This window comes from Callospermophilus lateralis, chromosome 5 (genome assembly GCF_048772815.1).
Source record: "Callospermophilus lateralis isolate mCalLat2 chromosome 5, mCalLat2.hap1, whole genome shotgun sequence".
Lineage (NCBI taxonomy): Eukaryota > Metazoa > Chordata > Mammalia > Rodentia > Sciuridae > Callospermophilus > Callospermophilus lateralis.
In genome coordinates, this window is record NC_135309.1 from 117,486,665 (window position 1) to 117,503,793 (window position 17,129).

The 17,129-nt window shown below is 34.5% G+C and overlaps 1 protein-coding gene across 1 annotated transcript in view; it reads right to left on the reverse strand.

Annotated features, from left to right (window-relative positions):
* Window positions 1-212: 212 nt before the first annotated feature.
* Ipo11 (importin 11) overlaps window positions 213-17,129 on the reverse strand; it is a 205,125-nt gene continuing 188,208 nt past the window's right edge. The window contains exon 30 of the mRNA XM_076857235.2: window positions 213-1,627. Within this exon, the coding sequence (XP_076713350.2) occupies window positions 1,463-1,627 (165 nt within the window). The 3' untranslated portion in view covers window positions 213-1,462. The remainder of the gene's footprint in view (window positions 1,628-17,129) is intronic.

A 17,129-nucleotide genomic window follows, 5' to 3' on the forward strand; every position in this document is an offset into this window, starting at 1 on the left:
TTGAGCCACATCTCCAGTTTTAAAATAGAACTTAACCAGGTAACTAAGATTTCCTTCCTGTAGTACTGCCATTAACTCATGCAGATCAGAACCAGAGTATAAAAGAAAATATCCCTTTATAATCACTGGGCAATTTTTATGAATTATTTTTTTGGTATGTGTGACAAGAAAACTAATCAGACAAATCAGTCAAGGTGAGGTATCTTTGGAAAATTTAATTTGGACCGTATTTTCTTTCTCTTGCTGAAAACATCAAATATCCCAGACATTTTGGGTTCCACAGCTTACAAAGGGGCAGTGGGTTTCCCGCAGTTACATACTGTACCCAACTTTCTATAGAAAGATAAGACATTTTCCAACCTTGCTTTTGAGTATTTCCTAAAAAAATGCTTAAAGGTTTGTTGTTGTTGTTTACAATAAATGACAAGTAAAACAAAGTAAGGCTTTATTTTCTCCTTTTCCCCTTTGTAAGTACTGCATGATGGAGGAACAAGGAAGGAAGACTGGTTATGTCAGTGTTGATGCCCTGGGGCTTACTGTTGGGTCCTCTGAGGTGTACCCACATCACCGAGGCCCCGATGTACCCATGCACTAAGGAACCTGAGACGCCTGGGTAAATTGTGGAACAGTCCATCATGGCTTTGTAGGACTGCACAACACTTGGGAACTGGGAGCTGCTTGGTTCTTCTTGGCATTTGCAGGGCTGCTGGCCTTCATGAGTAACAAAGAAACTAGGAACAAACCACGACCAGAGGTCTCCCACCTGCTGCTGCAGTACCACAGGTTCACTTCTGTGGGCCTTACAATGTACATTTATAAACTAAGTGTATTTACTAAAAATCAAATGAGAAAAAAAAATGCTTTTACTAATTCCTGCATTGAATTTCCGAGATGAAAATAAAACACATTTTCTATGTCAGGTGAAAACAATTCCTTGCAAGGTAATCTTAGTAATGTAGATTTGTCACTATTTATATACTTTTGCCTGGTATATAGATTTCTTTAATTGCATCATCTGAACAGCTCTGTCATTTTCCAAACTTGTTTCATTAGCTTAAAAAAGGGATAAGGCAGCCAAATTTAACTAATTTTGGTTGCAGAAAAACATCTTAGACATCAACCTTCATCTTCTCAAGTGTTAAGAGTACATGATTAAAAGACAATCAAAGTTTCTTCTCTTAACAGGAAACTAAGCAGCTATTGTCAGTAAATGTACCTCTAGCAAAAACACGGCCCCTTCATAAATATAAAATTAAATTCTTTTGAGGAATAGGTTTGTGATTTTAGTTATGTGGGATTTATATTTATTCTTTATATTTTGTAGTAAAAAATGTGTGGTCTTTGTTTCTTGAACTTCATACACAAGTGACTTTGTCACCTCAGCAGGCTCTCACATACAGGTGGAAGGCTGGGTTATTCGGCTTGCTTCAAGAAAAGGGTGGCAGCCATGTGGCATATGCTCTTAGAATCCTTGCAAGAACTCTTGCAGTTGGGTGACGATCTCTGTGTCCACCGTTTCCATGAGAGACTGGAAGCCTTGTTCTCCCAGAACCTCCTGCTGTGCTTTGAGCTTCTCATAGATGAACTGCTGCAGCGACACTGTGTGCACAGGGTCCTTCAGGGCCAGCTGCGGGACAGAGAGAGGAGCCATATTGTGTCAGAAAAACAAAACAAATTCTTTTGCATACAACTTACTACAATTCTTCATAATCTCTTCCCCAATTACAAAACTGCTAATGATTCCCCCTTTATGAAAAAATATTTATTTTAGTTGTAGATGGACACAATACCTTCATTTTATTTATTTTTATGTGGTGCTGAGGATATAACCCAGTGCCTCATACACACTAGGCAAGTGCTTTACCACTAAGCTACAACCCCAACCCTCTGATTCCTTTTGGGATTCTAAAACAGTTTCATGGTAGAAAGTTTCATTCAATTTGTCTAACCCCAACTTTCTAGGGCCCTCTGAATATAAATTACTCTGATTAGCTCAGTTTCTCAAGAGCTGAGGATTCATCCATTTAAGGCATCAAAATCTAATAGAAAGTCTCCCTAAAAGAAAAAGAGCACGTTAAAGATCATTTCAACACACGTGCATGGGAATCTCCTGGGGAGGATGAGGTGTTCTCAGTAACTTAGTGATGTCCTTGGGATGAGAGAGGAGACATTATTTCTCCTACCCTGGACCTCTGTGCTCTTTAAATTAACAAATATGTTTTCAGTTGGAAAAAAAAAGAAAAAAATTAAATATTTTTATTCTTTCTCCTCCAGTGGGATATTTGGGGCAGGAGAAATAAGTACAATTAAATAGAAAATAAGACATTGTTCAACTCCTTAAAGATAAAAATGGGAAATATTTTTGGTTTCTTTTCTATGCACGCTGTACATACACATGAATCACACAATTAGTACTGCTCTGTGCATTTACAATACCACAAAAATCTTAGAATTCTAAATCTATATATCTATTTTTTTCTGCTATAGACATATTAAAGTGATCATAGTATAAATACAGTTTTAACTATTATTTTGCTGAGTAGCCTACCACAAACACTGTCCCATTATATCTATAGCTATTCCTCTACTTTTCAGCTTATTTTCTTGGGATATCTATTTCAGAAGAATAGGGCATCAACAATTTTATGACTCCTGATATATATTATCAAGTTGTTTTCTCTACTATCTGTACCAATTTAAAAGGTATAATAAAGGTTTTTAGCTTCTGACAGTGTTCTTACCACTGGTATTATTTAAATGCTTTATGATTTAATAACTGAAAAAATAACATACCACTGCTGTAAGCTGCACACTTATCTCATTATCCAATTATAGTGCAAATCTAAAAGGATTTATTTAAGTGGAGTATATAAGATTCTGTGGCTGATAAAGTTGAATTACAGTCAGAACTGCTATTTGAACAATGTAAATAGATTTTAAAGGAATGACCACAAATGAAAAATTCAACTGAAAGGCAGGACATAGGGCATGAAATTGAAATTAAACCCCATATATAACTAAGGCTGGAGTACATGATAAATCCAGACAAGAAGTAATAATTTCAAAACTCATTTCCCTGGAAGACAGGTAGGAGAAACAATACCAAGAAAGGTGGGCACAAAGGCCTATGTCCACAAGCCTAAAGACAACATTCCATAAAATGCACAGAAATTGAAAAATTGAAGATGAACATTTAAAAATATTTGCTCAAGAAATATGAAATGATGATCAATATTATTATAAATACTAAAATCAACTTCTTACTAAAGAGGATGTACATTTTTTGGAAACATCATGAATTATCTGTAACTACAGCTATCTATTATCACATGAGAAAAACAGCAGCTGAGCTTAAAACTGATTTTTACCAGTCCTTCCACAGAGAATAGTAGTTTTAACAGTACCTTCAGTTGCCAGAATTGAGACACACTCAAGTGACTAATAGCATTTTCAAAGAAATTAACTGTTACCTTCATATAAATAATGACTACATGGCTTACAATAAAATTTATCTGATTTAGTGTAAAAAATTACAGAATGCCTACTAGGTTTACCAGGTGGTATGCTCTTGAGAAAGTAGCTTTCTAGGTAAAAAATATGGACAAAGAAACTGGTACATAAACACAATGGCATATTACTCAGCCTTAAAAGAGAATAAAATTATGGCATTTGCAGGTAAATAGATGGAGCTGGAGAATACCATGCTAAGCGAAGTAAGCCAATCCCCAAAACCAAAGGCCAAATGTTCTCTCTGATAAGTGGATGCTGATCCATAACAGAGAAGGAGGAGGCATGGGAAAAAATGGGGAAACTTTGGGAAAAGAAAGGAGGGGAAAGATGATGGAATAGATGGGCATCATTTCCCTATGTACATGTATGACTGCACACATGGAGTGACGCTATATCGTGCACAACCATAGAAATGTAAAGTTGTGCTGCAATTGTGTACAATGAAATCAAAATGCATTCTGCTCTCATATATACCTAATTAAAATAAATAAATAAAAATTTAAAAAGTAGATACTACATCTGCTGTTGAAACAAACACACTGCAAATAATAATAAATTATTTTTTCAAATTCTAATAGCTGACAACTAAGAACCCTGTTCTTTTTTTTTTTTTTTTTTTAAATACAACAAACATAAGAGGCTCCAAAATGTGGGGAAAACAGGGTCAAACAGCAGAGACTTCACACTTAAGAACAATATAGTTGTGGCCTTCTCCTTGCCTTATATATCCCAAACTTCAATTTCAAGAAGTCAGCAACCTAGAAAGAAAACCAACAAAAAACTTTGAAAAAAGCCTGCTGTTTTGAACCAGAGGACCAAGAAAGAGATAGCCTTCCAAGACAGAAATCTTAGACAATGTGTTAGCTTTAGTTTTGTGTCACTGTGGCTAAAATACCTGATCAGAACAACTTAAGAGGAAGAAAGTTTATTTAGATTCAAGGTTCCAGAGTTTTAGTCATTCAAGCTGATTCCACAGCTCTGAGCCCAAGGTAAGGTACCTCATGGCAGAAGGGAGGGTAGAGGGAAATTACTCCATTCATGGAAGAGAGGAAGGGACCACAAGGAAGATGTATTCTTTAATGGCACAAACCCAGTGAACCACCTCCTCCAGTCACTACCCACTTAGCCCATTTAAACTAGGATAGACTGAACAGGTTACATCTCATCATCCAATCATTTCACCTCTGAACATTCAATCAGCATTAACACAGAAGATGGGGGAGGGACACCTCATATTCAAACAATAACAACATTTGCGGGTGCGTATGTGTGTGTGTGTGTGTGTATGTGCATATATATATATATGATCTTTTTTCTTTTTTTTTTTTTGGTAACAAGGATTGAACTCAGGAACACTTAACCACTGAGCCACATCCCTAGCCCATTTTTGTATTTTATTTAGAGACAGGGTCTCAATGTGTTGCTTAGGGCCTCACTAAATTACTGAGATTGGCTTTGAATTTGTGATCCTCCTGCTTCAGCCTCCGAGGCCGCTAGGATTATAGGTGTGTACCACCATGCCTGGCTCAATCATCTTAAATTCAGCTAAATACATAGTCACAAGGCTACCACAGGGTGACCTTAACATCAGTTTGCTCAGACAGTTGTGGGGATATGTAATATAATAAAAAGGATATGTGATAAATTGTGCATGAGTAAAATTGTTAGGATTATAAGTGGATTTTTAGAATCCTATAAAAATATACTGCCTTTTGTGATGACCCATTACATGTTTCTTGGAAGTATTTTTAATATAAACCAGTTTTAGCAGTAAATTAAGAATTACTTCTATTCAGTTTCTAGCAATGGGGTAACCTTTTCACATTAAAATAAAAATCAATCTGAATACACTACTAAATTAGTAAATAAATGTTCTCCTTCAATTCATCTTATTAAGCAAAATGACTATAAAACAATATATGATAAGGTATTTAGAGATGTACTTTGTACATTAATGTTCCTAAATTAGAAAATAACAGTCTTCTGGATAAAGTATTATTACCAAGATATGCCTTTGATTCTACTACTGCTTTTCAGAAATATATTCATTTTTGTCCATTCTGTGTGAGAATATACCATAAAATCAAATCTAAGCCACAATATACTGATGTTACTATACACGAGTATCAGGTGATACAGAGAATGGAAAGAGAAAAAGAAAAACAGTGAGAAGAAAAAAATCAGATGAGATTTGCAATTATATTTGCAATCTAAATGTCATCTTTCGTATACTGAGTTCTCAGAGTAAATATATTTCTGTTTATATGTTTAGTGAAGGGACTGAGAAATATGAACATTACTAATAGGAAACATTACTATAGGAAAACTGGCCTCTATGGTTCTAAGAAGTGAGATCATGGAGCAAATTTTATGAGAATCTCAAGTCTCTTGGTAAAATGCTCCACAAAGTCAGACAACCAGGTAAAGGAATGGAAACTCTAAGTGCTATCAATAGATGCTGAATGGGAATCCATACAAGCAAGAAAGTTTAATGAACCAGTCAAGCCTTCAATCTCTTTCAAATACCGGGACTATCATTTCATCAAATTATAAATCAATAACTTATAATGATAGAATGTAATGGAGATCAATAGGGGAATGAAAGCTTTCCATCTTGACTATTTGCTAATATAGCAAACCTACTAAAAAAATTGTGATATTTTAAGACCTGTATTAACTCACTGTTCCTGGGAAGGGAAGTAGCAGTACTATGGCTATTTAACCTAAGCTTGTTGGAGAGCTTGGGTAAATGGCAAACACTTTTTAAAATGCCATATATTTTAAAAAATAAAATGTATATTTATTTGGGTAGGCAGGCTTGGTACAAAACAAAGAACCAGTTCCACAGTACTGCTTCCACAAACTGGAGATTCAAAACAATCATCTCTTTGATGAACGAAATTGTGAACTATGACCATTATTTAGAAAACATCACCATTTAAACATTTAAAAGGCTGTTCAAAGCCAGTCTCAGGAAAAGCGAGGTGCTAAGCAACTCAGTGAGACCCTGTCTCTAAATAAAATACAAAATAGGGCTAGGGATGTGGCTCAGTGGTCGAGTGCCCCTGAGGACACCCCCGCAAAAAAGTTTGCCATATTATTTATCTTTTATCACTGCAGTTGACTTAAATTTCAGAGAACTAAACCTACCAACATTTAGTTCACATAACAATGTAGTAACCACAGTCAGACTATCTACAGAACCCTTGGGATTTACAAATATAAATGAATTTGTACCAATCTCTTGACTGTCAGGCTTGCTTTTGCTCAAGGAATAAATAAATAGTGAAATAAGAATAAGCAGTTTCAGAAACAATTACAAAGCAATATTAGTCAACTGGTACACTTAACTACAAAAGTCACATTCCTGACAAAGGCCACCATCTCCAGTTCTTGGTAGAGAGCGCGCATTACTGTAGACATAAGGATTTAAGAATCTGCTACCACTGGCATCTAATTCAATGAATAGTTCCTGAAGATTGATTTTGTACAATTTTAAGTGCAGGGGTTCAGAGATAAAATAAATGATGGTCCCTGTATGTAACGTGTGTTTTAAAAGGGAGGGGGGTGAAAGATAACATGAAAAATTAGTGATCCAATCAGAATATTTACATTAAATGGTAACAAGCAGCTGCAGGAACAATGTCTGGAATGAGGCAGCTAGTATGTGTGAGAGAGCATGTGCAGAGTGTGGGGTTTGAGGGGGCAAAAAGACAACAAAGAGAAGAGAGTTCTTAGTTACTGAATTCTAAGGTAAGCTAGCTGGACATGTGGACACATCCAATGGCATCATTATCCTCTGGGCTGAAGCAGTTAGTCTAATGATGAAGAGGGGTGATGGTCATGGCTGAGATCCTGGAGCAGAAAAACACCATGAAGTTCTCCTAGCAAACATAAGGAGACTATAGGAAGCCTCTTCCTCACAGGGTACAGTGTAGCTACATATAACATACAACCTTTTCTTGCCATATTTTCTACTCTGCTTTGCAAATTTTTCTCAACAAATCAAAAAACTAATCAAACCAAACTTGTCTTTAAATGCATGCATCTCTTGTGCTGTATATGTGTAATACGAATTGCAATGCATTCCGCCATCATTTATTTTTAAAAAATCAATTAAAATTTTTTTTAAAAAAAATCAATGAGTGAATAGGATCTGCATTAGGAAAATTTGATTTATAGAGAATCTTTGTTAGAATATGGTTATTCTGCAAAATAACGAAATAAGTGATCCCTCTCCCTAAAACCTGAGTTTTAAGACAGGAATAAAGAACAATGACAAAGTAAAAACATTCCTCTTCATTTGGAGAAATTCTGACAAGATGCATTATACTTTTCTGAATAGAATACAATTTTGTTTACTAAAAAGTCAAAAACATTTGTAACATGTATCTACAGCTATTCAATTAAAAACTTAAAATTAATTAATTAAAAGCTATTCAATTAAAAAATTAAAGAAATTTTGGTGCAGTGGCCCCCAGGTGACAGCCTGTTAGGGATGACAAACACTGAGGACTAATGGAGAGGTTGAGGAAATGTATAAAAGAAATAGAAAAGTGCCTATAGTGTAACAGTCATGTTTTTTAGTAGCCATTTTCTTAAGAAAAAAGAAGGAAAAATGACTTCTATAAAATCCATATGTAAAGTATGTTACAGAATTATGGGCCAGAGATCTTCTGTACAAATAACTAGTACAAAGGGGAAAGAGAAAGAGCAAGCATAAAATCTTGTAGACAAAAAACCATGCATATAATTATGAAAATGTGGATATTACATTTCATACAAAATCTAGTTTCACATGGTATCTAATGATTCATAGTCATTAAGGCAGTCATAAGTGATTAAGCAAATTCATGGTGGAATATGATTTAACTTTTTCTATAAATCGACACATATCATTCCCTTAATAACTTTTTGATGGCTCCCTATTCATACCAAATAAAGCCCAAATTCATCAGTATATTAGTTTCCTGTGCTTCTGTAACTCATTATCACAAATTTAGTGGCTTAAAACAATACAAATTTATCACTGTACAGTTCTTGGGTTTTTTTTGTTTGTTTTTTTTTGGGGGGGGTGGTTACCAGGGATTGAACTCAGGGGCACTCGACCACTGAGCCACATCCCCAGCCCTATTTTGTATTTTATTTAGAGACAGGGTCTCACTTAGTTGCTTACCACATTGATAAATTGCTCAGGCTGGCTTTGAACTTGCGATCCTCCTGCCTCAGCCTCCCAAGCTGCTGGGACTACGGGCATGTACCACTATGCCCAGCCTACCATACAGTTCTGTCAATCAATAGTCCAAAACAAGACTCACAGGACTGAAGTCAAAGTGCTCTCCTCCTGAAGGCTCTATAGTGGCATCTGTTTCCTTGCCTTTTCCAGCCTTAAAAGACCACTGGCCTTGCTTGGTTTGTGGCTGCCTCTATCCACTTTCTAAGGCAGCAATACCAGGATACTGCATCATTGTGACCCTCTTTTCTGCCTTCTTCTTCTACTTTTAAAGACTCTTGTGATAACATATTTACCCACTCCAGGATAATGTCCTTTACAATCAACTGATCAGCAACTTTAAACCCATTTAACTAAAATTTAAATAAAATTTACAGGAAACAACTGTTTTGGACGGAGCTCCTGGACGAGTCCCAACAACCAAATCAAACTGGTATGGAGTCACATATGAACTTAATAGGCCAGTTAAAAAAAAAAAAAAAAAAAAAAAGCATGAGAGACAGACCGACAGTGGGGTGGGGGGTGGGGGATGCAGAGGGAGAAAAAAAGAGATTTTCATAGCAACCAGTCAAAAGGGGCCAGTGAACCTGAGATGACATGAAATATGATAAAAAAATCTCCTCTCCTTAACCCATACAGGGAAAGTAACCCAACATTAACCAATCTGCTCTGTGCATTTTGCTATTTCCTTGTTCCTGCTAAGCCGCTTTATAGTAACAAACAGTTCTGCCAACCCCAAAGGCATCCATATTTTGTAGACTAAATGCTACCTGGTTTATGACTAACTAATAAATCTAATTAGATCTTTAAAGCTCAATTTGTTGAAGTTTTGTTTGTCGTACGTAATATAACATATTCACAGGATATGGATATCTTTGGGGGAAATGAGGGATTATTCTACCTACTACACTTATCATATTGCATACAAGGTTCTCTATAATCTGGCTGCTTTTTGGCACACAGTAGGCACTTCATAGATATTTCTTGAATGATACTCTTGCAACTACCTACTGCTTAATGAAACAAAACAAAATATACTTGTAATATCTAACTGCAAACAAAATATGACTGCTTTAATTCAGGGTTTTTCAAAGTTGGCACTATTTGGGGTGGACAATTCATTATTGGGAGGTGGGCTGTTCTAAGGGCATAGCATGTTTAGAAGCATCCTTGTCTCCTATGCATTCATGCCAGCAGCACTAACTTGCCCTATATGGCAAAAGAGAAAAAAAAAAAAAAAAGTCAATGCCATTAAGCCCCAGGAGAACAAAATAACATTCCACTAATAACCACATTAAATAAAGACCTTTCATTTTCATATTATTTATATATAACATACTTAATTCACATAATGACATAAAACATTTTCAGTTTTTTCCTGTGGGGGAAAAATTAACTCCAATTTAAGTTCAAGAAAGGTTATAAATAACACCTGAATAGTTTCTATAACAAAAGCCTTCCTCTTTTACATCTGCTTTATTTTAAAGTATTTGATTTTAAGGTAACATTTCTAGAAAACCAGATGACTTATTATCCTTGCATACACTGCACATGTGGAATAGGAAATAAGGACAGAACTACGCAAAGCTGTTTTAAAGTCTGTCATAGATAATTTTACCTTGCTAGAGTTCACATAAAAATGAGTTAAAGTGGTTAGGATATAATGAAATCTAAACCTTTTAATCTGTAAATTCTTTAGCTAATAAATATCCTTTCAGCAGAAGTGATAATCTGTGAACATATCATTACTGAATTTAATGGACATATTCTTTCTTATATTTTCTTTATCTAATTCTGATTAATGGCAGCATACCTTAGCTTTTGATATATTATGTCTTTATTCCTATTATATAGTTAGGATACCATTAAGAAGCAATTACTTTCAATGTACTGCTTAAAAGAAAAAGTTGCTGTATTACTTGATCAATTTGATTATTTAAGAAATATTCTAAATGAAGACACAAGTATAAATATTAATAAAAATACAATTCTTAGTATTTAAATTGCTTAAGATCTTATGCCTGCCTTTCAAATAATAGTATATGAATTTTGTTTTCCATAAAGCATCCTCCAGCCTCTCCCAGAGACATTCCACCATTGAGGTACAGCCCCAGTATTCACTTACGTTTTTGAATTTTGAGACAGGATTGCTGGGGTTGACCTCAAATTTTCAATTCTCCTGCCTCTCCTTCCCGAGTAGCTGGGATTACAGGAATATACTACTGTGCCTGGCCTTTTACATTTTACTAAGATTTTTTTTTAACAATTCTCTATTTTATATGAAGCTAAATTTTCTGGTAAAACATCCTCAGGTCGGATTGGGCCCTAACTTCCTTAATAAGACTCCTATGGCACAAGCATTATTATCAAGAATCAATAAATGGGATGGATTCAAACTAAAAGTCTTCTTCTTGATAAAAGAAACAATCAGTAAGGTGAATAGAGAGCCTACTAATTGGGAACAAATTCTTACCACAAGCATGTCAGATAGAGCATTAATCTCTAAAAAATATAAAGAACTCAAAAATTTTAACACCAAAGAAATAACCCAATCAATAAATGGGCCAAGGAACTGAACAGAAGATACATAATCAATCAACAAATATATGAAAAAATGTTCAACATCTCTAGCAATTAGAGAAATGCAAATCAAAACTAAGATTTCATCTCACTCCTCGCAGAATGGCAGCTATTACGCATACAAACAACAATAAGTGTTACCGAGGATGTGGGGGAAAAGCATACTCATACATTGCTGGTGGGATTGCAAATTGGTGCAGCCAATATGGAAAGCAGTATGGAGAATCCTTGGAAAACTTAGAATGGAACCACTATTTGACCCAGCTATCCCACTCCTTGGTCTATACCCAAAGGACTTAAAAACAGCATTTTACAGGGACATAGCCACATTAATGTTTATAGCAGCACAATTCACAGTAGCTACACTGTGGAACCAACCTAGATGCCCTTTAGTAGATGAATGGATAGAGAAAATGTGGTATGTACACATAAGGGAATATTACTCAGTATTAAAAAGAGAATAAAATCATGGCACTTGCAGGTAAGTGGATGGAGCTGGAGAATATAATGCTAAGTGAAATTAGCCAATCCCCAAAAAACAAATGCCAAATGATTTCTCATTTAAGGATGATTTAAGGATACTGATTCACAATATGCTGTAGGGGGTGGGGGATGGGAGGATTAAATGAATTCTAGATAGGGGAGGGAGAAAAATGGAGGGGGCACAGAGGTAGGAAAGATTGTGGAATACATGGTCATCATTACCCTAAGTACATGTATGAAGATACAAAGGATGTGACTCTACTTTGTGTACAACCAGAGATATGAAAAATTGTGCTCATGATGTGTAATATGAATTGTAATGCATTCTGTTGTCATGTATAACGAATTAAAATTTTTAAAAAGTTGAGACTACATTATCAGTAGACCTGATTATAAGCAGAAGTTAAAACAAAACAAACAAACAAAAAAACCAAACAAAGTCCTCAGAAACATCCACTACTGGGTATTAACAGGCATTGTTAGGCTACAATAATTCAAATAGTGGTCAACAGGTTGTAATTTGGAACTTCTGAAATACAACAGACTATTAATTAATTTTGGACAAAATGGTAGCTATAAAAAAAGAAAATAGGGAGGGAAAAAATAGCTGGCACACTACCGCATTACTTTATCAAATTTTGATAAAGATGGATTAAAGACTTACACAAGTAAATCTTTTAAAACACGAAAATTATTTTCTTGAGAGTGGAATGGTATTTTAAGTATGCAGACACCACACAAGTAAAATTTGCTGGAGGCAACATGGATTTCTTTAATCTATAAAAAGCTTGTTCTGGTTATTGATTGCTGTGTAACAACTACTCCTAGGAAGTATAAAATAAAAGAACTGGGAAGCATAAAATCACAACTATTTTTTAATGTTCATAAATTCTGTAGATGGGGAATTTGTGAGGGCAGAGCAAGATGAATCATCTCTGCTCCATGATCTCCAGGGCTTTATTTGGAAAGACTTGAAGGCTAATGGTAACTCAAGTATTCCGGTTGTTGGAATTATTGGAAGTGTCACGAAATGGTAAGTCGAACACTTAATGTTGATTGTTAACTGAGACCCTGATGGGGGATAGTAGGACTTTCTTACAACATGGTAGCTGGGAGAACAAATATTCCTAGAAAAGTAGATGGAAACTATATCTTATGCTTTATACTTGAAAGTCATAAAATATCAGCAAGTTCAAGAAGATTCAAGGGGAAGAAATATGAACCCAACTTGTCAAGTGGAGTGGGTGAAAAAAAAAATCATACTTTACGAAGAGCATGTTGCTGGGTGTAGTGATGCATGCCTATAATCTCAGCAGCTCAGGAGGTTGAGGCAAGAGGAGTGCAAGTTCAAAGCCAGACTCAGCAAATTAGTGAGGCCCTAAGCAACTCATTAAGACCCAATCTCTAAATAAAATACAAAAAGGGCTGGGGATGTAGCTCAGTGGTTAAGTGCCCCTGAATTCAATCCCTGGTCCCCCCTACCCCTGCAAAAAAGAAGAGGCTCATGCATGTGAATGATATTATAATGATCATTCTTGGGAAATAAAATCTGCCACCGAATTCATACTTCAAAGAAAAACACATAAATAAAACCCACAAATTTCCAATGGGAAAATAGGGGTGCAGGGAGACATAAGCAAACCATTTATCAAAGGAATATAAATGAACTGAAAAATGCTTAGCTTCCTTCATAATTAAAAGAGTACATTAAACAGTAAGACATTACTTTCTACTCATCCTAGTGACTAGAATGTGGGCTAACACATTGGGACTGCTGGACACACTCATCAACAATTCAGTAGTATCATCATTATTGCCGAAACATGTATTCTTCTATCCAACATATACACTTCTAGGGATTATCTTGACAAATTTTGAAGTATACAAAGACATGTAAGAAATTATGTTTACTGAAGCACTCATTGCTTACAAATAACCTCGAAGTGGAAACAATCTCAATCTCTCTCAAGAGCAGAGGTTCTCAAATATTTTTACCAAAGGGCCTTTAAAAATTTTACATTTAAAAGTTATTGATGACCTCAACAAAATTTGTTTATATAAGTAATATATATCTACCAATACTTAATGAATTAGAAATGAGAAAAATTTAAAATTATTTGTTAACTCATTTAAAATAACAATAAACCCATTACATGTTAAATATAAACAATACACTCTTAGGGAAAACAATTTTTTCAAAACAAAAATACTCCTTTTGGGAGGAAAGTGACATTGTTCATTTTTTAATTTTTTTGAATCTCTGTAATATTTGGCTTAATAGAAGACAGCTAAATTTTCATATTTATTTCTGTACTTAATCTGTTGTGTTTTGGATGAAGAAAAATCAGCCTTTTCCAGATATATGGTTGGAAAATGGTGGAGTATTTAAGAGGGTCTGCAGATCATATACTTTTCTTTGAAACTATTCTAAAACTCATAAAAAGTATTTTCTTAAAGGTCAGTTACAACAAGAAATCTGAAACCATATCACAGACTTTTCTTTCTCTGTTACATTAAAATCAACTGGTCTACCCATTTGCCCTTTTAATAAATCTTTTACCCCTTGAAAGATTTTTTTAAAACATGAATTCAATGCTGGTCATTTGGAAAATATTGGTTCAGTGAGTTCTTCCAAATGTTGAAACATTTCATTATCAAAACATTACAATCTTAACACCACTGCCAATTGCATGAAAAAAAAAAAAAAAAAAAAAAACCACCAGGAAACTATCAAACTCATGGGGATACAAGATGAAACTTTTCCAAAACTTTCATTTTTGCTTGAAGGTGCAAGGTTTAGCACTGGCAACAATTATTGTTTGTTGTTTTTCTTAAAGTAACAAGCTTTCTTTTCAAGAAAATGTATTCCAAATATCCAAGTGTGAATAACCATGTTTTTCTTTTTGTCGGTTCTTTCACATTCAAATGATGCTGCTTGAAAAAGGTAGTAATTCAAATGCACTAAACTTCAAGACAACCACTGTTACAGAGAAAATTTGCAATTTGACACAAACAATATTTAAAATATATATATTCAAAAGTAGAGACAATAAAATTAATAACTTGTTAATTAATAAAATAAAATAACAAGTTATCTTATTAAATACATTCTGAAATGAAAATGCTCTTAACAGAACTGCCAGGGAAGAATATATACTACAAATAATTTGTATAATATGCTTCCTTTGCCTTTATGCCAGAGTCACATACAACAATTTTTTGAACCCACAATGCTTTTGCAGTACTGGTGCACAGTTCACACAATAAAAGGGGTACATAATATCTTACCATTATTTCATATTTCAAGAGTATAACTTAATACTCTTGAAGGAGTTGTGAGGACCCTCAGTTGTCTGTGGACACCATTTTAAGAACTGCTTAAGAGAGGCATGAGATGAAATCCATTCAACAGAATGCCATCATATGTAGCCATTAAGTGAAATGATGTGAATCTAAATTGTTGTTCATGTAATCTATTTATTACATTTAAGAAAAACGAGCATCTATGATCCCTCCTTGGGGAGGCTAAGGCAGAAGAATCACATTTGAGGCTAACCTAGGCAGTCTAGTGAGATCCTGTCTCAAAAAAAAAAAAAAAAGAAAAAAAAAATGGTGCCTTTGGGCAGACTGGGATGTAGCTCAGTGGGAAAGCACTAGCATGCATTAAACCCTGAATTCAATCCCTAGTCCCACAAAACAAGTAGATGTGCAGCAGTTGTAATTTATAAAATACATACAGATCATACATTTATATATGCAAATAAATTCTTGGGAAAGATATATATCATATATCATAGCATTAGTAAAGGTTTCTTGAGGAAAGGATATTTCATATCATATGTTTCTTTTATAGTTTTCAGATTAGTATAGGTTACTGATGTAATTAAAAAAAATCTCTTCAAACTGGCAACTTCCATATGTAGAACAATCCTCTAAAAAGAATTCTTAATTTTCCTCCACTGAAAGATAGGCTCCTTTTAAAAAATACAACATTACTAATAATTGAGAAAAAGCAGAAGGGAAAAGCAGAAATAAAAAAAAGGAAAAGGGCTATGAAGGTAATTCAGTGTTCATGGGCATGCTACCTAAATTACTGCAAGTAAGTTATTCCAAATTAGACCAGCTTCTTCACTTACAGACCTTAAGCTTTATTTACATTAAGCCAACATCACATTTCCAAAGTTTCTAAATAAACAGAGGCAAATTTACTAAATTCTCTTTGATTAAGGTTTGTGGTAACAATTCAAGTAAATAAGAGAGAAAGAGTGAGGCTGCCTGCCCTGCAGCACTCAAGAACAATACTGACATCATCCATTAATTAATCAACAAAATCAAAATCAAAAACAAAAACAACACCCTTCAGAAGACATTAGTTTATATGGTTCCAAAGGCATTTTCAATAGAGTTTTCTTTTCCAATGTCTTTTGATGACTATTATGTAGCCTACTGTGAAGGATCATAACTCCTGTGATCTCAACTACTATCACAGGAAGGACTGTTATCTCAGGAGAATGCCTCATTATCAATTTGTGTCTTTATTACATCTCAGCTAGGTTATTTCAATTCATTATTCCCCGTCCTCTTAGACTGCTTTAATGTCACTTGCAACCCTGCAGTTTTTAAGAGCTCAATTGCCTACTGCAACAGTGTTTTTCAAACATTTGGAATAAATTTAACTCTGGTTTTGGGGGTTTTACTTGTAAGGAAAGCTATGTTCAGACTACAAGTTTGAAATATTTACTATTTTTATACAATCAGTCTTAGATAACTTTATGCAAAGATGACTCTTTGCATGTTTCAATATCATCTGGAAATGAAGATAAGGATGTATTAACAGTAGTGTAACAATCAAGTAATAAAATTTAAAAAAAAAAGGTACATTCTGTGCAAAGCATAAATAAATCCTTGCATTTCAAGAACCTGGCCTGGTAATAAGCTAATCGTATTAAATATTTTAAAAACAATAATATATGCTCTATTGATCAAAATACACCAGAAGACAGGTTCTGTAGGCAGTAATATTCCTTAGAAGAAAAAAGGCTTTAATAAAGATCAAGGCTTTGCACATGGTAAGTGTTTGTATCCGGAGTGACTACAAAGGAAAAATAATTCACTGTGAAGATGTTCCTTGACTGTGACTGTAGAGAGGTCATGAAAAGTAGTTACACAACCACAGCAGGAAGTACTGTTGGGTACTTGGCAAAGTAAACAAACTGCTTTTAAGGGAATGTTGAAGTATGAGGATTTATACACATTTTTAATAAATTGGACCTAAAGATAATTAGATTTGGTAGAAAAAATCTGTAACAAGTGGCAACCAACA